The 26,443-nt window shown below is 35.8% G+C and overlaps 1 protein-coding gene across 7 annotated transcripts in view; it reads right to left on the bottom strand.

The window, feature by feature from the left end:
* Positions 1-479: 479 nt before the first annotated feature.
* Shmt (serine hydroxymethyl transferase) overlaps positions 480-26,443 on the bottom strand; it is a 54,780-nt gene continuing 28,816 nt past the window's right edge. For all 7 annotated transcript variants that reach the window (XM_081731992.1, XM_081731994.1, XM_081731997.1 and 4 more), the window contains 7 exons: positions 23,514-23,689; positions 21,476-21,658; positions 17,891-18,103; positions 15,619-15,791; positions 10,055-10,229; positions 8,121-8,237; positions 480-5,601 (listed from right to left, as the gene is read on the bottom strand). In XM_081731992.1, the coding sequence (XP_081588118.1) occupies positions 5,435-5,601; positions 8,121-8,237; positions 10,055-10,229; positions 15,619-15,791; positions 17,891-18,103; positions 21,476-21,658; positions 23,514-23,689 (1,204 nt within the window). In that variant the 3' untranslated portion in view covers positions 480-5,434. The remainder of the gene's footprint in view (positions 5,602-8,120; positions 8,238-10,054; positions 10,230-15,618; positions 15,792-17,890; positions 18,104-21,475; positions 21,659-23,513; positions 23,690-26,443) is intronic.

The following is a 26,443-nucleotide window of genomic DNA, read 5'->3' on the forward strand; positions in this document are numbered from 1 at the left end:
TGGCCTTCAGAATTACCAGATCTGTACCCACTGAGAAAGTGGAACTCCACGACAGAGTACGCTCTATAGCTCCAGTGCCAAACCTTAGCAAACTGCGCTATCAGTTGGAAGAAGTGTAGAACATCATTTCCCAAAATGCCACTACTCGGTACTACTATGGCCGTTTCACATGCAAGACTATAGACCTGTATTGAAGCAGAATATACAAGATACTGATACAGTCCTTTAATGAACCCTACAATCCGTGCATAGATGTGAGACCCTGTGCGCATGACCATTAGTTGGTTAGATTGAAGGTTCGACACAGGCTCCCACGCAGAATTCACGTACATTAACTACATAACCATTGGGAGGGGGGGTCATTCACATGGGATAGTGATTTCTGGGTGTTCCATTTATTGTTTTCCTCTCATGAATATCCTTGAAACACCCAATCTTAACAATAAGGGAAAAAGGAATCAAATAATAAGATCATTAAATATTTTATACAGAGATCATTATTATTCCAAAATCCAATCATCAAAATATATCTATTACTTAGTAACGGAGCTTATAAAACCATATAAAAATACAAATTCTGTTGAAACAGTTTGCGTGAAAATTTAGCCATTAGATGTCGAGTACTAACTACTTCCAATTCCAAATTCATTTACTTACAAATAACGTTCATCAACAATCTCTACAAGCACCAATAATTTTCATCATTTGTAAAAATCAATACTGTCTACCATCTCGAAAAAGCTAACTTACTTTACTAACAACGGAATTAAAATATAGTACTATCAAATTCAAATTACATTGGGATGTAAACAATTGGAAATTATAACAAAGTAAAATACAAAAGTAAAACTTTATACATATGCCACATAACATGTTCTTGTACGAGTAAATCGAAAGCAAGAGCACTTTCCCATTGTTATATTTTAATATCCGATAATTTATATGGAACAAATTTACCAAATTGAATTTTCTGGGTGTAGATTCATTGTAAGGATCCACACATTTGTAAAATTTACAGAACAAATCGTAATATTTTAATAGACTAGTGTGTAAATAATCTAAATATGTTGTGTTCTTGCCTGTAACGTAAAAATACATTAATGAGAGTCTAACTTGTCATTAACAGGATTAGCCCATTAGGTAGCTAGTAACCACAGTAGTGAAGTGAATAAAGTATCAAAGTCAATGTGCTAAATCATGACGCGCAACTATAGAAATGTCCAAGAGTTAACGGATACACATAACTGTGTAATTTGTTAATGTGTTATGTTACTTTGAAACACAAATATGCATGCAATGAAAGCATATCGGGATATTACCTATAACATCTTTAGTAACATACAAATATATAATTCAACACGTAAGGTGAGTAATTTTATGCTATATACAGTAGTTTACGATATCCTCGTTTATATGTATACCCACCTTCGCTGTCGCGTCTGCTCCCTATGTACGCACCTCCCTTGCTTCGGCTCGGGCCACCCTTTTGTGTTCCTGACCTGACTCTGTTAGAAAGTATTCGTGCTTTTTAGTGGCCACCTAACATAGTTGGTTAGTGTCTTTTGCACAATAATTCTTATTGTGTACATACATTGAACCCCCCCCCCCTCTAAAGTGAATTTGTACAGAGGAATGCCAGTCCACACCTCAAAAATAATTAAGATACAAAAAGTCTATTTACTGAAAAAGAAGTATATATTCAGTGAATTTATGTATGGATTCATACGATAGATCTGCACTGACAACACTAATTTTGTGTACGCTACCCAAAATCGTATTCAAATAAGTGAATTTACTCGGACATCATTAGTAGAACAAAATTAGTACTTTCTCTGTAGACAGTAAAAAATCCCCATAAGAACAATTTCGTTTAATTGTTAATTATATTTTTACGAAGAACAATTATACGTATTGTGATTGACTCGACTGATTTATTTACAACGCAGCTGCGATGGCCTAAACGCTGACTTGATCAACTACTGTGAATAAATGCCAATACAATGCTGTGGTACCTTGTACCAATCTAATAAGTCCCAATATTTCGGTTTCAAACATCAAGTCATTCCCGCAAAGGTTTAATGAAGTTTGCAATTCGTAATCATTCCACTTCAAGGCACACCACCGAAGAACAATTGTATTAATGAAGTAGAAACCCACAGATATTAAATACGAAGTTTCGTGCAGTTTTACGAGATGTCAAGTTGAATATATATCCTAATACATTCTATATTATTATCTTGGCGCATGCCTAAATAAGTACATACAAATTAAATTGATAATATGCATACATACTTGCGTGCAGTTTTACTATACGGATCCACAGTATAAGTAGTAGTAGTAGTAGTAGTAATAGTAGTAGGAACGGGTTAGAAACCCCACAGGGGTTGGTTGGATTCTGTTCTCGACAAAAAATGGGCAAATTAAAAAGTTGCCCAATTTTTTCTGTACTTTATATAATCTGTGGATCCGCATAGTAAAACTGTACCCATAATGTGTGTTATGAAAAACGATTATCCAAGCAAAGTACAAGTACCACAATCCGTGCTAGGTAGTTACTACAAGCATTAACTATTCCAGTTCAGGGCAAGCCGAAACTACTAGACCAGCGCCGGGCTGCGTCGGTAAGGAGCAGGTGCGAAGGGATTGTTAGAATGCAAACAATGATTATTCGTTTAAAAACATTGCACCTTTTCTCACTGTGCCAACTTAACCTTGTTAAAAAGAATTAACAGTTTTTCTTCGAACATTGAACAATTCGACAGATTTACGGGTGTTCGTTGTGTGTTGGTACTATGGTCAAAATCTATCTATCTATAAAATTTCTACTAATTTCGTGATAATATGCACCAAAAATTAGTGTGAGTATTGCACTTGGTAAAGTAGTAGGAATGATTTCTTAGGTGTAACTTCCATCTGTCTTAGGGCGAAAAATCGATGCACCCATAAAATGGGATAGCATGGACTTTGCTATTACTGGTGGTGGTCCAGTAATACAGCTTTTTTGGAGACGACAGTATGGTGGGAAACGGTTTATACAGTAAGGGCAGATCTTGTATGATCGTCTACGCACCCCACGCCCGGTCGTGGTTCGGAGCCTTGGTGTTGCGTAAGAACGTAGAACACTAAACTCAGAAACTGACAGTGATTTCAAATTGCGCTCTAAAAACTGTTGTACTTGCATATTTCTTTATTTTCTTGCTCCTTCGCTCCTTGCATGGCTCAGACCCTTCCCCGTGCAAGCATACCTAATGAGAACAGGAAATCACTAATAGGATAAGATTGTGATCTTGGCCAATAATTAGCTTTAAGATCATCGGCCACAAAATTTTTGAACGGACCCCCCCCCCCTTTTTTTTTTTTTTTTTTTATTAACGGAATAAGCACATGATATTGAGTTAAGTGATAGCTTGGGTTTGGCTACACCATATGTAGTTCTCCAGATAATAAGGCCTATCAGAAAATTTTTGCCTGAAATATGATGCAGTCTTTTGATGCAAAAACTGTACTCTAATTCACAGAACGAGAAATAAGCACGTAGGCGTGAATCGAGCTAGCACTATCCAGTACTTATATGAATGAACACGTATCACAGTTGAATTGAATATAGGCTGAATTTAGAGAAGCAAGCTAACCGATATGGAAGAATTTTAATTTGATAAAATCCATCTCTTTGGCTCTTGAGTTTTGTTTTAGGCAACAGGATATTTGCCCTTACGAGATTTCCACTACAATGTAGTTTGCACGTAATCTACGTACAGAGTGAGGAGAGGTGCGTCTGTGCTAATGAGTCGGTTCGGTTCGATATCTTCTTCAATGCGTTTCTCCTAACGTAAACCCACAAGCTTTTTTAAACCTTTTTTTTTTTTTTTTTTTTTTCATGATGCTACAAGTAGCACGCTTATTTCTGGCATTCCATTACGATACAGCTTGACATCTGTAAATATGTTGCGAGCATAACTTGTTTTATATACACGTATCTACTACAAACTATCTTCACTTCTCATATTTTCTACTGGCCTTTGCATTTCTAGAATGAAATACGTAAATACCAAATCACTTGCTGAATATAAAAAATATAATTTTTCTAAACATGTTCCTTTTCTTATTAAATAAGCATTACCTATGGAATTATAGTTACATGTGCGCATGGGAGGATATTCAAAATTAACAAAAAAATTGGCTACTCACCAATGAATCCTCCCTTGAAAAATTTAAAGATTTTGACGTTTCGAACGAAGGAACCAGCTGAGAGTTCCGAAACGTCAAAATCTTTAAATTTTTCAAGGGAGGATTCATTGGTAACTAGCCAATTTTTTGTTAATTACCTATGGAAGTTTTTGCAAATCTTGCTCTTAACATCTTATTGTACACTATATTTCGAATTTAGCTTGTTAATGACACACAGTAATCATTCATCTGATGGTACAATGACAACAAAAAACACTAGCTTAACATATTGAGTGACTCCATCACTTAAGATTTAGGATATCTACCTCACCTTTTCTGTTAGTCGATAAGCGGAAAGAAATTTTATATAAATGCATTATGCATTATTTAAATGAATTATATATATAATAACACTAAATAAGTAATATGTGACACCTGATATAATCCACATTCTTCATATCTGTTCTACTTAATTCTAGATAGGAAATACGCTTGCTAACAGTTTGATACGAATGGCAATTTTTTCTGATCGCAGACGTCACTACGGATGGTATATGAAGATGACAGACTGCTTTCCAGTCCAGAATGGGAGTAATCTACAAATCACTAAACTCTTTAACTTCAACTATTAAATTGACTATAAACGTAAAGAATCTATCATGTAATAGCGTATTTGCTATCTAGAATTAAATGCCTGTCTAGATTTAGTGGAATAACATATGGGCCAAATTGGCATCAATGAAACTTTTGAACTAGTAGACATCCATAGAAATGGGCATAACTGTGTAATGATACCTACGAGGGAATATAATATACTTGTATATACATAAATCCCTATTACCGAGCTTCAAATTCAACTAGATTTTGATTTTGAAAAATGGAATGTTTCTATAGATCTACATCATTGAGCAAAAATCTAAACTGAAACACGCGTTTTTACACAACCTTATCACTTATCACAAAACAATCACTTCGCATAATATAATGCGTAACATTTAAGTTCTTCGTTCCAAAATAATTATAATTCGTTCTAGCAATTCTTTTGGTCAAATATTCCCTAATACGTTTTATCATTGTTTTGTAGATATAAAAATTGGCAAGAATAACATCTGATGGCACCTCGAGCATAAAAGTAATAACCAGTATCTAGATTGGTTTTATAATTATCCAAGTAACTGGTCTCTTCTCGTTGTAAATGAACTATATCATTTCTCGCTGTAAAATGAGATTCGTTGCGCTATTTTTAATCTAAGGTGGATAAAAATTGTTAATACTCTGAATATCCTGGTAGAGGGAACTTCCTTGCGAAGGTTTCCACCTCATCCCTTAGAGCTGCTACTTTCTGTTTGAATGTCTCGTCTTCTGCCAACACTCGCTTGAACTCAACGAGTTTAGGGCCAGAAACCTTCTGCACCTCCTTCGCCAACTGAAGACCTGCAACACAAATCTTAAAATGAGTTACAAAGTAATGAGAGTTGGAGTGATACAGGAAAACCTGTGCGGTTCAATATCATGCATACAATTCAGTCCCTCGCTTAATCAACTTCCAGGAAATCTCTGACAGGCCAATAAACACTGCCATCAGTAAGAATAAAAATAGGAAAGGAAGTAAGGCCTCTATTTAATGGTACAATCCGCGGCAAAAAACCTGCAACATGAGGATGTAAGTTTATTGTGAAACTACGCCTAACAGCACAGGGAATGAACATAACGTCTAAGTGGAACGAATCACGTCAGGATAAACCTCTGCCTCCTCCCGTGCACACTTATTTTGGAGCAAAAGACTTCGTCATTTCACAATAAACTTATATGCTCATGTTGCAGGTTTTTTGCCGCGGATTGTACCATTTACCTGATAGAACAGGAAGAAACTCAGACCGGCCATTGGATTAGAACCAGGGACCTCTTCATTGCGAACTAAGAATGCTAATATTAGCTTACACCCGTTCTGTACTTCAGTTCACACTATCGCATCCACGCTTTCCCGCACTTCTAGTTTATCGTTGTTTTATAGTGACGACGTTTGGGCCTGCTGGTACTACACGTATGTAATAATACTGTGCCAGCGCGATGTAGCTTTCAACCACAATTTCATGTCGACGACTTTAAAACAAACTTCTTGGCTTTATACAGTCCAAGGAGATTTTGAGGATGAAGAGTTGTTACGATGCCAAAATATAACACGAGCACATTCCTTTACGCATTGTATTAAAAGTATGAGACAAAACCATTAGGCTATTTATTATACATAGAAAATAGTAAAGAAAGTTCGTTTTTCAGATTTCATCTTAGTAGCAACAAGGAAACTCCTTCCGCCACAGATATAGGATGGTTCTGTTTTAGGAGTCGAAATATTTCTTTCACTCTAATTGTAATAATTGGAAGTTATAATCATGTGCGTTGAGTGGCTTGTAGGAAGTTATAATCAAGTGAATAAATAATCGACAAATAATTGGAAGGGTGACTCAAGTTGTAAAAATAGAAATTCCCAGTTTATTTGTCTGTCTGTGTCTGTGATGATAGTATAAGCTGATACGAGATTTTGTTAATCCTACAGATCATTTTAACTAGTTTTTGTTCCATGGAAATATTTAAAGGTGCACAATTACTTGAATACGGCAGTGTAATGACAAATTAAAATTGATACACATAGCAGTGTTGATGAACAGGGTGGCCCAAACATCAGTTTACCCAAAGAGAAACTGCATATGTAATTAAAAGGATTCAAATTAAAATGTTAAGAGAGTTCCTGGACAAACTGTGTAAGGCATTAGCGCCACCAGTAGAAATTACTGAATTGCAAGGATAGTGGTGGTAACAGAGATCAGCGGAAGCAAGTAAACAGAAGAACTGTGTAGGTATGTAGTCGACTTTTGTCTTGTGTATAGCATGTTTGTGATGGGATCAGTGCGATAGGTTTGACCCGATCGTGCTTTTTCTTAGGACCTGCAACAGAAGCCATATCCTGAGAATATGACTAAAGAATAATAAAATGCGAGAGCCTGATATCGGGCATGTACGGTAGATGTGGTTCTCTTTCTTCAGCAATAAATATATATTTAGTTACTATAAGTACATATTTTTGGGGCACCACGTACATACTCAAAAATGAAATCTAGAAGCAATGGAAGGACTAATGAACAGACATTGTTTTAAAGCAATGTCCCACATGTCTGATCAATTACTCTTAATGTTCTTCGTATATTGCACGAGGATCTAAAGCAATTACTGCAGTAATTATCGTCTGCTGACGTTGATCCCATCCCAGCTTTTTACAGCTTGCATCTAATGTTTCGAAATTATTCAGATGGCAAAGTTGATGGGGTTCAAATCTGCAGACTCCTACTTTTCTCTTAAAAAAAGTAAGTCTATGTGAGGGCTGTCCCAGAAATAAACAAACAAATGCCGAAGTTGCGCAAACGTCCAGTATTTATCGTACAGATGACTCTCGACAAGCAAAGCCTTTTTTAGCTGAAATGCCTGGCTGAGTTTAACTGTGTGTATCAATGTGAACAGTTAAGCTACGTATGATTGATGCGATAAGGGAATTACATGCGCTGTATCACGAAATCAGCGAATGTACTACAAGAAATTACAGCTAAATTTGAAGAACATTACACTATTAATAATTTAAAATGAAGTGGAAGACAGATTAACAAACAGAATTTAAAGTAGTTACTTTATTTCTACGACAGCCCTTACTTACATACAAAAGTAAATACCTTCTCGTGCACAGGCCTTAATTACTTATCGATACTTCATTTTAAAGAATATCAGTTTAGCGAGCTTATAAAGTGACTTTACGCTCTAACCTACGCACGACTTTCTGAAAATTAGCTAAGCTCGTTACTGAGTTCTGAATTCATGTCATGACAAAAATCTCACTTCTAAAATGAGAATTATAAACTTATATTACATCACTTCCGAAAACTATCACTCTTGAAACACCTTACCTCGATGTATGAACTCCACAACCTGCTCAATATCCTTCTCAACCATTCCCCGAGTAGTAAGAGCTGGCGTCCCCAATCGAATACCACTTGGATTCAAGGCACTCTTATCACCGGGAACTGTGAAAATATATTAAAATGGCAAAAGAATAAGTTAGTTACATTTCTAAACATACTTTAATCTCTTGAGAAGAACTGAATTATTACATTTTAGGTGATTTGGTGGAAATGTGTTTTTTTAAATCCGTCACGTATAAGGGATGATTACCTGGGGAAGTGGGAAGGAAGATAGGAAGCGACCTGGTACTTTTATGTTAGGTACACTCATGTCCAAAATTACTGTCGCATATCTATAACTGTCTTCTTGTAAGAATATGATTTGATAATGATTTTGCAGGGTACTTCTAATACTGATACTGTGTGTATAATCGGAAAATGTATATTTGTGATAAATTTCATAGTAAAAGAATTATAAATACGAAAATTATAATGAGTAAAATAAAATGATGCTAAATGGACAAGAAAATGTTATTTTCGTTCTATTGTTCTTATTTACTGCTCTTTTGACATGAAATTTGCCACATACATGTCTTTGCCGATCATACACATACTAACATTATAAGAAATACTCGGCGAATTCTTTATCAAATTATATTCCTAGAAAAATATATTTATAGACATGCGACAATAATTTTGGATATGGGTGTACCATCCTGACATTTGCCTGTGTGAATGGGAAACATCTACGAAAACGTTACTCAGGATGGCTGACCCGAAAAGACTTTTACACCTTTTATAACCCCTTAATGTATACTTGTAACACTAATCTCCATGTTCAATGAGGACAGATCTGTATTAGAATGTTAAAACATGATAGATACATTTGAACAGGTAAGCAAATATCAACCTTCTGAATCAAATATATATGAGGATGGTCACGGTGAGCTCACCAATATAGAACTTGGCAACCACCTGTGGCAGGCAAATTTTAGGGGCGACGCGGCGGGCGATTTCCCTTCCCCCCGCTTTTTGGGGTTTGTATCATTAATAGGGTGAACAATTAGTATAATAAGCTATGTAAACATATTAAACGAAGCTATCATATACGGCAGCAAGCTCCACTGCCAAGTTGATCGAAATAACATTAGCTTATGTCCAGGTCAGGAGAGTATTTTTTATTTAGGTAAAGAAACCCTTTACGTAAACAAAATAAAACAACGAGAAGTAACATCCCTAAATCAGATTGGCAACCCTACATTTGCAGGATGATGGAGTGAAAATGTGATGGGAGCACGCGGCGCCAAAACATTTCTTGCTTAGGATGTCAAAATACCTAGATCCGGCTCCGAGGATGGCAAACTCAGTTTTTGGTTATTTTCCTGATTTTTTCCCCTTTGATAGTTGATCGCATTGAGAATATGCTGGAAAAAGCTGATAACTTAATTAGAAACGCAATATGCTTCCCTGTAGAAATGTACGTATCATACTCTGCCAGCTTCGTATAATATTATGAATAATCATCTGTTAATGTTTCAATGTCTAAGTTACAAATCGCGTTTTTTTTTTTTTTTTTTTTTTTAAATCTTACATTTTACATTTGTTGAAAATCCGTAGGATTTATCTTTTGCCAAATTTACAAAAAACTTAAAACTTGAGAAAAAATTAAAGTAAAGAACTTATAAGTTTCATGTTCCCAGACAGCTCGCTTATACCAAATTAGATTTTTGATATTTTCAGGGAACATGGTGGTGTTATAGAGATTTTACTAATAGCTTATGTATTTCATTGAACAAGAATAGAAAATGAAAGCAGACAATCAATAGCTTACGCACATCAAATTCAATTAACTTCATCAATAAAATATCAAACGTTAACAGGGAACTAACTGCATCCAGTTTCTAACTACTAAAAATTTCTGAACGACAATATTACATTACCTGTATTTTTATTGCAAGCAATGGAAATATCCTCAAGGATTTTTTCCGCTCTAGCCCCTGACAATCCAACGCTTCTTAAATCCACCAAAATTAGATGGTTGTCTGTTCCTCCAGTTGCTATGCTGTATCCAAGTTTCTGAAGGCCACTCGCTACAGCCTGGGCGTTCTTCACAACCTGGAACAACAAAGTTTTAATTAGCATGTCCATTTATATCTAACCACTAGCCTACAAGTTTTTAGATAAACTAATGGAATAATAAATTATACTAATGAATACGTAAAATACAATTAACTTATGTAGCTGTTGTGTTCTTTGCATCGTTGTTCTACTGTACGTCCAGCTTGTTCAATGTATCATATGGCACATTCGTATGGTACACGGTATACACCAGGAGTGCGCAGGTGAAGGCTTTCTTTCGCTGGTTTGAGTAGTGATCTGATGTTGGCTGGGGGTTTATGAATAACTCTTATACCACGACTGGCAAGTATTCTGCTGAGTTTGCTGAAGACAATAATAATACGATAATAGAGAGATAATCCTCATTCTTAACTTTTTTGATCACATGGTGTTGGTAAGTAACGACCCTTTCTATGGCCATGTTGATATCTGCAAGACTGTAACCATTCTCTTGTAGCGTAGAAAGAAGATGGTTGAATTCCTCTTGTAAACTTTCCTGGTCACTTACGGAGACTGCTGTGTGGGTCAAGGTGTTTAAGCAAAGACGTTGTGACTTGTGATGGAAGCTGCTTGCGTTGAGATAAAGATCCGCATGTTTCGGCTTCCTATATACGCTGTGTCCTAATATTCCGTCAGGTTTACGCCGAACAAGAATATCAAGAAAAGGGAGGAGTCCATTTTGCTCCACTTCCATGATGAATTTGATGTGAGAGTGACGACTGTTGAGAAATTCCAGAAAATTCTGTAGTGTTTCAGGATCATCTGGACACATGGCAAAAGCATCGTCATCGTATCTAAAGAAACAGGACGGCTTAAGAACCGCTAAGTCGAAACTTTCATATTCAAACCAATCCATGTAGAAGTTCGGAATGACAGGAGAGCGAGAGAGAATGAGTGAATATACATATATCTATATCCATTATACAAAAAGTACGTGAAGGTCAGTGTATGCTGGGACAGGTCAGTTAGTTTCAGGGTGAAGTGATTTTGTATCAGCTGCATCGTATCCTTGACAGGAACTCTTGTGAACACAGAAACTACATCGATACTGACCAAGAGCTTGCTTGGATTCACTTTCAGGTTCTTCAGGATCTTAACAAAATCAAAGTTTTAAAGTGATGTCCACAGTTTTCAACCAACGGATTTGGAGTTGATGTGGGGTACTTTACTAGGCGATATGTTGGGCTCCCTATGGCGCTGACAATGATCCTCAGAGGTAGACCATTCTTGTAAATCTTCGGTAAGAGGTAGTCGGCTTTCGTATGCACACACTCTTCCGCAGATCTTCGGGAAGTCCAGACTTCTTCAGCAATAGGTTGATTTCCCTCTCAATAGTTGATGTAGGGTTTCTGATTAGTTAGATCAGCTATCATTTTCTTATAAGCTTGTGTAGACAGAAGGACGGTTACAGTAATCTTGTCAGCTGGCAGTATTGTTGTGTCTGGGTTATCACGAAGCGACTTAAGAGCAGCACGTTCGGCTGTGGTTATGTTGGAGCTTGGTACAATGGTCCTAGAGAGGAGCTGTTTGGCTTCCACTCATATCTCGTTAGCATATTTTCGAAATACACTCAGCCCTAGCCAGAAGGCATTAGGTTTGGCAACATTGCACAGAAACGAATGCTGAATTGCATTCTAACCCGTTTCTATTATTATTATTATTATTATTATTATTATTATTATTATTATTATTATTATTATTATTTTTATTATTACTTTTGCTATGGATCTGTATAAGTACAAGGGCAAACTTATTTTAATGAAAGAAGTTAAATGAAAATTTAGAAAATAATCGTTAAATCACTTTTTGAATATTATTTTAATCTTATTTTAACGAAAGAAGTATTATAAAAAAAATTAAAAATAGTAAAAAAAGTTTCCTAACGTAGGATTTGAACCCACGCCAACAACGATATTCCTTACTAGTATGTTGCGCTAACCCACTCGGCTACCAGGGCCAACAGCAACTGGCGTTTGCTTTGTGCTATATGTAGGTCATGACTCATGATCGCGATATAAACGTCATTCATTTTTCCTACATTGTTGCCAAGCGTAACCCCGTTCACAATGCCTTATGGCTAGAGTTCAGTGTATTTCGAAAATATGCATCTCGTTACTCACATCCGGTACCAGATGGCTAACAGCATGTTTAATTCAGCTCTGATCTCGGCGTGGATGTACTTCAGTGTAGGTACGAAATTTAATACTTTCTTCAGCACGGAATTGCTGGCGTCGTGTAACTATTTGTTAGGTTAACGATGTACTTGTTCTCATTGGATCTCGGTTCTAGCTTTCTTGGTCTGCAAACGTGAAAACTTCTTTACTTGCTTGGAAGATGTCAGAATAGATCGGCACTACATGTGGTAGCTGCATCCACATATTCCCAGTCAAATGGTGACAGGATCGAAATAACTTCCAGATGAGAAAGCAGGGAAGAGCGATCAATCTTATCTAGTTGACGGTGAGTAAAGTGAATCCTTTCTCTCAGTGTAGCCTGACTGGTGCGTGTCATAATCCATGTGACTGCCGGAGAGCGGAGATGAAAACGAAATTTGAGATGTAAACTCAAACTATGTCTTGGTCTCTGCATCTCAGTAGAGACTGAGACATAGTTTCTGAAATATATACATGCTCATATTTGCAGTCTCTTCATTACAATCCCTGAAGATGAATACAATGTATGCATTTGACACGTCGGATATCAATACATTCATCTGGCTAAACCCGAAAAGACTTACTAAAATTCACTACACGAAAACTAACTAAACTTGGAGATAGAATGCGTAATAGAATCGTTACACGTTACTGATGCATGCTGTTTATTAAAATAATAATCTCATACAGTTTTAATATTTCCATTTTCCTACCTTGGCATAAAAACTGTAAATCAAACACTGCACATTTTTGCGAGTAAATCCACTTACTATATAATGTAGTGTTGGGGATTTCAAATCTATGACATAAAAATTTCTATGGACTTTAATATGAACATAGCAAAAAACACGTAAAGAAAGAAAGAAAAAAAAAGTAGCGAAAGTTTTTCTAAAATTTACTTAAAGCATACGTTATACTTACATGATTAGCATGAACAAGCGAGGTACTATACTTTAGTGGATAACATATACGAGGATGGATCCAAAGAAAGAAAGAAAAAAAGAAAGTTACAAGGACATTCAGTCAGATCGTGGAACTGTATGGTGAAGAAGCAATGAGCACACAATATGTGAGGATTTTTTTTTTTCAAGCGGGCGGAGAGGTGGAAAACCCTAATAAGGCAGCATGCGGTCGTCAAATTTCTGCAAGATGGACATCAACACAGAACAAACGGGAAAAAAAATATTCAAAATAATCAAAGAGTAACTGTTCGTGCAATTGCGTCCGAGATGGAATTGAGGTACAGTACCGTGCATAAATGACATGCAGTCTCATATTCCTGGAGCGGTACCACAATGACAGCCAGAACTTCCTTGATCACATCGTACTGGGGACGAAACCTGACTTTGTCATTTCATCTCAACAAGGAAAAGGGGCAGTATGGAGTGGGAACATGCTGGATCACAAATGAGAAAGAAGTTTAAGGTTATACCCTCTACTGGTAAAGTTATGATAACCATATTCTGGGATTAATGTGGTGTGATTCCGCTCGAACATCTGGAGCGTGGCCATTCCGTAACTGCCGATAGTTATTGCGCAACGCTGATCAGGTTACGTGAAGCCATCCATCGAAAACACTGTGGCATGTTTGACTGGAGGTGTCATCCTTCTGCGTCCTCGCCAAACTCAAGCACTACTGCAAGAGTTCAAGTGGGAAGTGTGTATCCTCCCCCCTCCCATCTCATATTTGGCTTCCAGTGACTATTTCGTTTTTCCAGCACTGAAGGAATGCTTCTGGATAGCAGGGTTGGCAAAAACCATGTTTTTTATTGAAAAAAAAAAGGTTTTTTGGGTTTAAACTTTTTTTTTTTTGTTTAAATAATTTGCTCTACGTATTTATATCACATATGGACAGAAATAAGTTTGCTTCGCCTTGGTGTTATTATACAACAATCGGGTTACGCTGGAAGGGGTTACATAGCTTAAAGCGAAATCCAAACCGCTTCTCGGCTTACATTCAAGAGAAATTGTCCTCCATTTGAACTCGAAACTAGGATTAACTGGCGATACGTCTGCCGACTCACTCACGAAGGACTCTTGATAAACATACATTGTACTGATCTTTACATACTTGTTAATATAATTGTCAAGAGCCATTTCAGGACAAAAAAATACACAGTTGCAAAGTGAATCCATTATATAGAATTACATATGGACAATTTCACAATACTGCAGAGTACAGAAAAACTAATTTAGTCCAAGTTAGTTTACTACGACTTTTATTAGTCTAAGTTAAAGAAATACAACGACTTAATTTGCCTATCAGTAAGAAAAGTGAATAAAGATACTAATTATTTGAATCCACTTTGGTTCTGACCCATTTATACATAAATAGATACCAAAGATACTTCTGATTTCAATAAATGCCTCTGGTGGGGTTTCGTATGACCCTCTCCCCCCAAAAAAAGTACGGCACTTCGATTTATTTTACCAACAGTAAACATTATTAAAACGAAACAATATTTAGAATTTTTCTTTGAAATTGCATAACAATAATAAACTATAAAAAAAAAAAAAATCTCAAAAGAAACATTCATAAAGTTATAAAAAGAACAAAAGTTGCTTTTATAGCATAATCTGAGTACTGAATGGGGAATTTAGGTCTGAATATAATACGAATAATATACGGGAGTGAAACGTGATAACCCACATATGTGTGTTAATCAAGATTTTAGAACACTTACACTTTTACGAACATTTTTCGTTTTTTGGTTTAAACCATTTTTTTTTGGGGGGGGGGACGGGAAACAGCTGGTTTAAACCAGCCAACCCTGATGGATAGGGATGTAATTTCTACCAAGCGAGGTTAAAAAAGTTGGTCCTACGTTCTGATAAATGCCTGAATCTATTTAGTAATTATATGGAAAAGTGATCAACATATATGCCGCTTTTCTTCCGTTTGTATTTTCTTTCTCTTGTTAATACATATTTTTTTGCTCAGCTTTGTAATTCTTCGTTTTTGAATCCATTCTCGTAATTAACAGAATATATATATATGAAAGTAATAAAATTTAAAAATCCTGACTGCCAATAGCATGAATATGCCATAATTTCCACCCCATAAGGCAATTAATGAATTTTTTTATATATATATGAAATATGTAACTTATCTTGCAAACATCTTCAAAGACAGGATTACTAAAGCAAAATCTTTTATAATACGGTGCAACAATTATGCCTAAAATTTAAACCGCAGAAATTTAGGTTAAGTATATATAGAAGCAAAAACTAACCTGCTCCTGATACTGTCGAAATTCTGGTGTCATGGTTTGTTTCAAAGCGGTGGCTATTGCAGCAATGGCATGGTTATGTGGCCCTCCTTGGAGTCCAGGAAATACAGCTTGATTGATCTTGCTTTCAAAATCGTACATCACTTTCTCTCCATTCTTTCCTACTGACTTAATACCTGTTGAAATAATTATTATTATAATAGCTGACAAAGAAATAAAATACACAAATTTATATAAAATTATTATGATAGATACTTATTGGGTATGTATATTATTTTACGGGATTTCCAAGACATGGTATAACTAGTCTATATCGCATCGGGGCACAATATTGCTAACTTCGTTGCCACAAAGTCATAGTTTGCGGAAGTGTAGAAGACTTTTTTTTTTTTTTTTTTTTTTTAGCAATGAACATGCCAACTTCTATCCTTACAAAACGCAATTTGTGGGAAGCTTTGCTTTCTTGCTTCCATTTAAAGAAAAGTGCTACTGAAAGTGCTGTCGGAAGCTTATGATGATTATGCTCCATGTTTGCAACATCTGAGTACTGGTTTTGATTCTACCAAAATGTGATTTTGATGCGGAAGATAAAGAACTCCCAGGCTAGCCGAAAAAAAGTTTAAAAGATGAGGAACTAGAAGCTTTACACGATGAAGACTCGAGTCAAACGCAGGAAAAAATTGAAGCCTCATTAAATGTTGATCTATCAACGATTTCCAAACATTTAAGGTCATTAGAATGGTTCACAAGCAAGAAATTGGAAGCCGTACGAGATGACGCCGAGGGACGCTGAAAGGCCCAAAATGATCTGTAACGTGCTGCTTCAATAACACAGAAGAAAACGTTTTCTTGCAGCTTATCATGACGGGTGATGAAAAATGAATACGCTACGATAACCTGAAGTGCAATAAATCACGGTGCGAGCCATTAACATCAACAGCATAGCTGAATATTCATGGTGGCGATCATGCTCTGGATTTGTGAGATTAGCTGGGTGTAGTATATTGTAAGCTGCGTCATCCAGCGAAATCATCACTAGAGAACGCTATCAATAAAAATTATTGCAACTGAGCTGAGCATTGAAGCAAAAACAGCCAGGTTACTCGAAAAGACACGATAACGTGATCTTCCAGGTTAACAATGTTCAGGTTCATGTTGCGAAACCAGTCAAGGTAACCAGGCCATTATAAGCGCTTAACCCGCTGTATTAGCCAGACATTGTTCCTTTCGATTACCAACCATTTCGATTGATGATTCATGAAATTATCTAAGCAGCGCTTCCATTCTTATGAGGATACAAAAAAATGTGTGGACTAGTACATAGCCTCTAAAGATGTGTTGTTCTTTCGAATTGGAATCCACCTATTACCAGAAAGATGAGGGGAAATATGGATAGCGATGGACAATATTTTGAATGATCAATTTGTAACTATTTTTCACAATCAAGCAATATCGTTACCAATAGATCCCTTAAAATGAATGAACACTCCCAATATGTAATATATACAACGATAGTTTTACGAAAAATATACTATCTGAACACAGCGCAAGTTGACAATCGGCACTAATCAATCTTCTATTAAATTTTCGTCGTCTAAATACCCTTAACTTGTTCTATTGTCATTAACAATTACAACTGCACAAATATTATATAATTATTCTCTCCGTTTACTTCACTTTCTCTTTCTCTGCTTGATAACAGGCTCTCAGTCAACAATATGGCTTTTTAACATTATAGAGGGTCCTAGTAGAAAGTATGTGACTATCTGAGTAATGAAGCTATTCAGAAGGGTATTATGTATGGATTTTCAAAAATAAATCTGGCTATGTTATATGGTCCACAGCAAAACATAAAGAACGCATCATGAGAGAGAATTTTTATTTCCACCTCTAATTTTGATATCTAGCTAAAGTGGTGGGGAAACAATGGTAGAGCACTCAAATCTGGTGGGAAGTTACATGGTTCGATCGTACGTTAAATAAGTTTGTGGTGGACAAGTATTCCAGAGTTTTCTCGGGATTTTCCCGTTTTCTCCCATCATCTTCAGTTTACAAATACTAAATCATTTACTTTAAATTATCATCCGTTTTATTCGTCCTGCAGGAAAGTACTAAGGAACATTAAATTGAAAACTACTTGATTTATATCCAATTTTTAACATAATCCTCTCCCTCTAGTCCAGTACAGGAGAAACAAAACTCAAAAATTGATAACACAATATTTTAAGAGGAATTATTCCTTACTATTTCTTTTACGTTATACAAATTACATTACCTTTCCTGAAGAATATAACGCCTGCTCTTGGTCCTCGCAGAGTTTTATGAGTCGTAGTAGTGACTATATGACAATACTCAAAGGGACTTGGAACCACTTTAGCTGCCACTAATCCACTGATATGCGCCATATCGGCCATTAATATAGCATTATTCTCATCTGCTATCTGTCGGAATCGTTTGTAATCTAAATTCCTTGCATAACAGCTCATGCCTGAAATAACGTAAAAAGATAAAAACACTTTCGCGATAAAGTGAGGCTAAGCGAATACAGTGTACTATATACAGGAAATAAAGTATAAGATAGCGACAATACCAACCCAGATGTCAAATTATACGATTTAATGATACGAATAGGCTATATGACTACAAGTGAGTTTCTTTAAAGCTATCCCCTAGACTGCATTATACTGTACAAGCGTTGTATAGGTCAATATTAGGATAAATCAAGCAACAATAGATACGATACGATCCGCACTTAATCGATATTATATATATATATATAGAAGGCCTGTCCTGAAAGTAATGTCAGTAAGTTTACTACAAATCATTTATTGAATTTATCGTTACAAGTGTTTAAAAATCTTCAAAATAGTCTCCTTTTGCGTCGATACATCAGCTCCAGCGGGAATTCCAGCTCTCCGATACGTTGCAGTAATCCTCCTCCGTAATGTCCTTTAATGCTGCGGTGCAAGCTGTTTTGATCCCGTCCACTGTCCCAAAATGCTTGCCTTTTAGGGGTGTTTTGGGGCGTGGAAACAGAAAAAAGTCGGGGGAGCCAAGTTCGGGCTGTACAGGGGCTGGGGGATCGTTGGCACCTCTGCTTTAACCAGGTAGTCGGTGACGATGAAGGCACTGTGCGTTATCGTGGTGCAACTTTCAGTTGTCCGGCCGGATGTGTTGAACCCTGCATTTCAGTCTTTTGAGGACTTCCACATAAAAAATTTGGAGTTCACAGTGGTTTCATGTTCTACAAACTCGTGATGAATCATTCAGTGGATGTCAAGAAACACAATGAGCACGATCTTGATCTTTGATTTGCTCATCCTGGTTTTCTTCGGGCGAGAGGACGAGGGCGTATGCTACTCCGATGATTGCCTTTTGATCTCCAGGTCATATTCAGATATCCAAGTCTCGTCACCTGTAATGACGTTGTCCAAAAATTTTCGATCATGTTTTCGCATGTCGAGGTTTCCTTGGCATGTTTCAACGCGGCGTGACTTTTGGTTGTCAGTGAGCGTTTTTTGAACAATTTTTGCGCACACCTTCCGCATGCTGATATGGTTTGTAACGATTTCATGAACTTGAGTTTTCGGAATGTTTAACATGTCGGCCATTAAACGAACACTTAATCATTGTTCTGAGTTCAACAGTTCCCTCACTCGCGTCACATTGTCAGCAGTGGTGGTCGTGGATGGGTGTCCGGCGCGGTCCTTGTCGTCGCCCTCTTCCCGGCCTTCCAAAGAGGCCTTGTGCCACTGAAACACTTGCCGATCTGATAGAGCATGTTCTTTTTAAGCAGTCTTGATCATAGTAGCAGTTTCCGTACGCGGTCTTGCCAAGTTTCACGCAAAACTTGATCGCAAATCTTTGTTCTAACGAACTCTGCATTTTCACGTGCACAAGATCACAAACAACCCTCACAGACAGGCCCGTTGTCACTCTCCGGATGCTCGGAGCACACTGAGCGACGGAGCGCTGCTAAGCTGGGTTCCCCACTACCAGTTTCAATCGGTTAGACCGCGCTCCGACGTACAGTCGCGTCACAACAAATTCTCTGACATTACTTTCAGGACAGATCTTGTAAAAATGAAAGTGGCCATGTTTGTGACTTAATAACTCTTGAACCACCCGACCGATCTCGATCAATTTTTCAACATAGATGAGGTTCAGACCTGAGATGGTTTTTATCATTGCACGTTGACGGTAAAACTTAGGGGAGAGGAAGATATTTAAAAATGATCTAAAATGACCGATATTAGTGTCGAATCCATAGTTATCGGGGTCGCTCAGATGAACAGTGACACTTCCGATGCCGTTTAAATCCAAATCATCCCCTTATGTCCAAAATGAAAAGTATTTTCCCCGTGCGAATAACGGGTATTCTGCTAGTAGTGTATATTTTTCATATTTACTACAGAAATAAATAATCTAGTAATAAAATAAATAATAGGATAATAAAAACTATCCAATGCATTGAAAATGAATTATATACTTCTTTAACACACATACACAAATTTTGTTTTTCTCGACAATTACGCATAACAATTTATGCTCGAGCACTCACTTTGTTAACCCTGAAGTAATATACCAATTCATGTAATTGTTACCTGTAGGCTGTATTATAATTAAACAAAAATTAAAAATTTTAGAGTAATCACAATTTTGGGTTATATTTATCTGATTAGCCATATTGTATATTGTCAGCTTTTGCTAGTATCATACATATCTTATTCTTATCTTAATAGATAGCGTGGTTATCGTCCTGAAGTGTTTGAGAAATTAAAGGCAAAATAATCCCCAAAAAGGAATCGAAAGTGTCACCATACTACTCGACTATATTATTATACTCAACGTGATCATAAAGAATAATCGTATTATAAGATTGAAAACTAATCTGTCAAACATTTGGCAGGAAGGCTAAAACTTATCACATGACGTAACTGGTATATCAGAGTAGCTAAGTGCGTCAAGTTGTGCAAATAACTCCTTCGATACTATATCGTAATGCCTTTCGACCTTATTATCAATTTATTGATGCTCGAAAGTAAAACTATATTCTGGACTTTCAACGCTGGTTGTGAAACACTAATTGCATTTTACATTAATCTCATACGCTAATTGTAGTTGAGTAACTTAAAAGACACATTAGTGAGTTTAATACGGCAAACGAAATTTGTCATTCGAAATGGTCAGAACTATCCTTACATTAATAGTTATTTAAACCGAACATTATGACTTGTGAACCGAAACCAAATTACATTAATACTCTAGAATGGATTCTGAATTCGTGATGAACTTACATTTATGGCAATGTAATTCCAATGTTTTATGGTTTGCAAAAAATCACATATTTAAGACGTAAGAGGTAGAACGCATTTTGAAATTATATTTTATAAGTAGACCTTGCCAAACAAGTAAATGAATTTAAAGTATCTTTATTATCAATATATCCAGTGTTAAGTCTATAGGAAAATGATTTTAAAGAAAAACAATTCTAAAGAGAAATAGTTTTAAGAATGATACATTAATACTGTATGTTTATATCCAGTTATTACAGTATGAAATTCAATGAATTACAGGATAAAATTCAGAAAATTATGTATTAATTTAAGTTCTTATAAAACAAGGTTTAACATTTAACTATTACGTTCAAGCTGAAAATAAAAAGAAATATTTATAACTAACAACCACTTCGGATAACCCGGAGGCTCGATTAACCGAAAGTGTACTGTAAATAAATAAAATAAAATGACGTAAAAATGTAAAAAGATAAACAGCTCTTAGTATTTTAAAGAGTTTGGAAGCTAAAGCTATATAATTTAAAATAATAAGTAGAAGGGAAATGTATCTCAAAACAACTTACCAGCAATAATTAACTTTGGCTTAAATAGTTTGGCGTTTTCAGCTAGTCTGTCGTAATCTATTAAACCTGATTCAGGATTAACTTTATACGGCATTGATTCGAAGAATATGGAGGTGGCTGATATCCTCTTATTCGCTGTCATGAAGCCATGGGTTAAATGACCTCCGTCAGGTAAATCCAAACCTTAAAATAAATAAATAAATAAATAAATAAAATAAAAATAAAATAAAATAAAATAACAAAAAAGCTTTATACAATGAAGCAAAAAGGCTTCAATGGATTAATAAAGGTTTCATGTTTTGCCCTTCTGGACTTAACATTCATGTCCTATAAATGAGTCGCTGAATATAAGACAAGACAGAAAGTACTAGAACAATAAGCTCGAAAAGTATTCACTTTGCTCTTCCAAATTATTATAAATCGTTTAACAAAACATGTTAAATGTTGAATTTCCTTTCACTTTTTCAAGACTATATCAAACTGACTATCTCTGACTATATCAAATCGTCAAGTCTTAGGTAAAGAAAGATATTTGTGAGATCATGTATGGAAATTAAGTATTTACACTTATAAATAAAACATCTTGCTGCTGCTTCACACAATACACGTCTTAAATCTCATTATTATTATTAATATAATATAATAAACTCTTTAAATTCAGTGCAAAATTCATACATCAATAGACTAAAATAGTGATGTCGTCATTCCCTCCTCGTTTCCATGGTGATCGCCATGTTTTTTTCTAAACAAATACATGGATCGAAAGGAATACTGTTAAGTCTGCTGTTAATAATCACATACTGTTAATTAGACAATTGTAAAATATTTTGAAGACAAAGTTAGTAAAAAAAAAAAAAAAAAAAGTGCAGATTAAGAATGGGGCCACTATTTAGAAAATTTACGAGTCAAATTCAGTAATTCATGAAGTACCATCTAAGGAATCTTCTACGTAAAATGATAAGATAGAAATTGCATAAGAAACACTAGCAATTATACGCAATGAACAAAAGCAATTATACGCAATGTAGAAGCTCTAAGGTAGAGACTAACAAGCTGTCGGCACAATAAAACTAGAACAAATATACGATTTGTCTACAAGGAAAAAATCACTGTCTACTTTGAAAATAATGTTAAAATTATATTGGCGCATTCAGATATCTTACACCCACGCTTTCAAATATGAGTGCATAGTTACAGTGGCTACGAAATAAAGAAACAAACAATAATAATAATAAAGAAGTAGGCTTGTAGCTATATACGTTTTGAGAATTTTTAGTCTGGACCGATTTTTGATCGGTTAAGTTTTAAACACTAATTCTGTAGCCCTACACATATGCAATGTAATGTGTCATACTGATGGCACTAAATAAAGATTTTCCAGAGTTATTTAAGTTTAATATCCGATAATAAACAAGTTTAAGTATTTTGACACTTAACCCCCAAATGTATAGATAAATACACAAAATCTACGGTATCAAAGGAAACATTTCATTTTCAACGCTTGTCATATTTTACCATATTTATCAAATTGCTTGCTTTTCCTATCTTTTCGTAGTTCCATTCATTGGAAATCTTCTTTACATATGCAACTGTTCCTTTCAATCTAATCTTTGCAATCCAGAAGTTAATACGTCACTGTTTTCGCTTTGTAATTACGTTCTTAGGCCATGTTTAGAAAATAACAACGCGATCACCATGGCAACGAGAAGAATATGACGTCACACTATTTCAGTCTATAATACTTTGTTGCCCTCACACATTCTTCATTTAAAAATATTGGTTTGATCTGTACCTACATTCTACATAGTTTCTCAACTAAATGCAGAAATAAAAGGAACTACAGTAAACCTTGAATGTAACAGAACCTATCGAAGTTTGCAAATGGTGCATTCTATATTAAATATAAGGAAAAGGCACTCACAATGTGAATTTCTTTTATGAGTGTTAAAATTTCAACATCACTTGAATGTTATACTAGTCATTACAAATTTGCAATTTTACACAAACTGAAAATTAAACAAGTAACAAACCAACTTACCCATAATCCTTCCATGTGGCTCTACTAACGCAGTGTAGACAGCAAAGTTGGCCGGGGATCCAGAATAAGGCTGAACGTTGACTCCCCACTGCTCTGGATCTAAACCGTAAGCTTCAAGCGCACGATTTTGACACAAAATTTCTATTTCATCTATGTACTCATTGCCACCGTAATACCTGAAAACAGAACCGCATTCAGGTAACGTCAAATAAAGACACGCTATTTTCTGTTTAAAAATATCGGATCAATACTACCTAGAATTCCAGATTCAAGAAATATCACTGTACCCTTCTCTGTCGTCTTGTGAATAAGTGACAGTAGGTTTATGGAAGGGATATGCAGTTATCCGTATACTCCATTGAAAGAGGTATTTTTTTTTTTCGAAGAACATTCTTTTTCCTTTTCCTTTTTACGAAAAAGAAAGAAAGAAACCTGGTACGAAACAAAAGTTTTTTGAAGTTTGGCAAATCTGATGATTAACATGTGATTCGTTATATTGTATGGTTAGGTTATTTGGTAATAAGAAACAGCTTCGACGTTTCAGAACAAAGAATTAAACAATTCCTTATACAATATAGCGCTCGAATAATGTATAAATCAACAGTATAAAAATTCCATATATACCATCGAATTTTTCAAAAAATCTATACTATCAGAATTTGCAAGATAATTTTTCCACGCAGGGCAGGACAATTTTTATATCCCAATGCAAAACATTTCTAAAGAATCCACAAATACATATAAAATAATCATAAATAGAACATTTTGTTTTGACTACAATAGAAATTACCAATTTCAGTCTGCAATGTGATGGTATTGAAACAGTGAAAACAATCCTGGATAATGAATGAGTTGCATTCTTCACCTTCCTTAAGTGCTTTTGATACCAAGATAATAATTCGAGTTTTGTAACTTACTTTATTTTTCAACACAGTCCCCTCGAAGCTCTACGCACTTGCTCCAACGTTTTTCTAGATTCGCAATTCCTTCGCGGAAACAATTTCTTCGGAGATTTCAAAATACTCCTTTACTTCCTGTATGACCCCCTTCATTTGACTTAAACTTTCGCCCTGTCAAGAAAGTTTTGAGTTAAGGGAGTAGACGATCGTCCGATGGAGCTAGATCTGGTAAATGGGCAGGATGTGGAAGCTTGGCCAATTATCGCTCAGTGACACAGGTTTTTCATGTGCAACTCATTATGTAAAATGAAGGAGATCCGCTCAGTTGAAGTGCTTGTGGCTTCTGCAAACTCATGCACTTTCACTTGCCTGCTGGCTAAAACCAAATTATGATTTCGATTTTATCGAGGATTTCGGGGCTCCACGACGTCGTGCATCTTCAATACTTGTTTTCGTTCTTGCACGCTTAAATTCATTTACTTATACCCGAACAGTTTTATAGGAAGGACATGAGTCATCCAATGTGGGTAAAATACTCTCATGAATTTCGTTTACGGTTTTCTTTTCCAGAAGAAAGGGGAAAAATGCACCACACCATGAATTCCAATTTTATATATTTTGATTATTCCTTTAAACACTGTAGTTTAAGCAACTGAAAAAGTACGAAATTTCCAGTTTCATATTCTACGATTATGGTTTACAGTAACAGAAATTCTTATTCATATGAGTGCATGATGAAATACGAGTAATTAATGCAATAGAAAACGTTTAACATTGATGTAAACGAAAATAATTTATGGGCACGATGTCTTGACTCCCAACTGCCAGAATTACCCCAAACCTGGAAGAACTATGGCAAAGTTTCCTAGCTTCTGTTTGTATTTACATTGCACAAACTTTTGGGCAATCACGTCATGGCCAGTTTTAGCCCTTTAAAGTTTCAAAATGTTTTCTATCTATTTATAAGGAAATTATGAATGAACTCTCATAAATAGACTTTAAAACTATTACATCAATTTATTTAAAACATTTACAGTGTCTACATTCTCTTCAAAATGTAAGTAGCCTATATTGTCAGCTACATTAAGAGTTTTGCTAAAGGCACAACGTAATTAGCGATTTCTAAGACGAAATCTGAGGTCCGGATAAATTGGGAAAAATTTAACTTTGTACCTAGAAAGAAAAAGTTCTTCATCTGTAATGTAGCAATCTCTCACAGATGCTTACAGACATGTAAATTCAGCAGACCTTAAGCATTGTTTTAATATATTATCTTCTTCAAAATTTATATTCTTGCTAAAGGAGGACGCTGCTATATATATATAAATAATTTGCCACAATTACTTTCTAAAACCAGTTTTTAAAAACAATTATACTTGTCTTGTGTTATGCTAAATAACACATATTATACTGAATTGAGGTATACAACTGAAATGCATAGAAATTATACGCCCCTGCAATAAATGCTCCACGTCATCCTATGTGAAATACGACACAAAAATTAAAAGGGAGGCGGCAGAAGAAACATGTAAAATTTCAGATTTGTTTCACGAGACCTTATTTAAAATCAACTCTTCAAATATCACAAAGAAATTTATGTACAAGGTAACCAAAAAAAAAAAAAAAAAAAGTTCCTGCCATTTTTGACGTTCCATTAATCATGTGCTCACATACAGGAAACAAAATGACGCGCGTGCCTGCCAAGCGATCGGAAGTTACTTTGACCATCGACCTTCAGTAATACAGGCACGTTGCGCACATAGAGCAGTCATAGCTCGTCCAGTGTCGAAGAAAAATAAAAGGTGTGGAAGCAGCATGTTCACGTGTGTTTGTTGTAGACTTTAAAGTGGACTTTTGTCAGGTGCCGTATCAAGTCGCTGCATATGCATATGGAGAGGATGCCGAGAATGAACTGACCGCCAGTCCGTTCGGGAGATGTGGGCCTTCCGGATGAACCTCGCAGTGAAGGACCACATGTGTTGGACACGGAGGTTCTGAAAGCAGCCATCGAGGAGGACATTGGTCTAACGT

Source organism: Thermobia domestica, chromosome 11, assembly GCF_964235325.1.
Source record: "Thermobia domestica chromosome 11, izTheDome1.hap1.1, whole genome shotgun sequence".
Lineage (NCBI taxonomy): Eukaryota > Metazoa > Arthropoda > Insecta > Zygentoma > Lepismatidae > Thermobia > Thermobia domestica.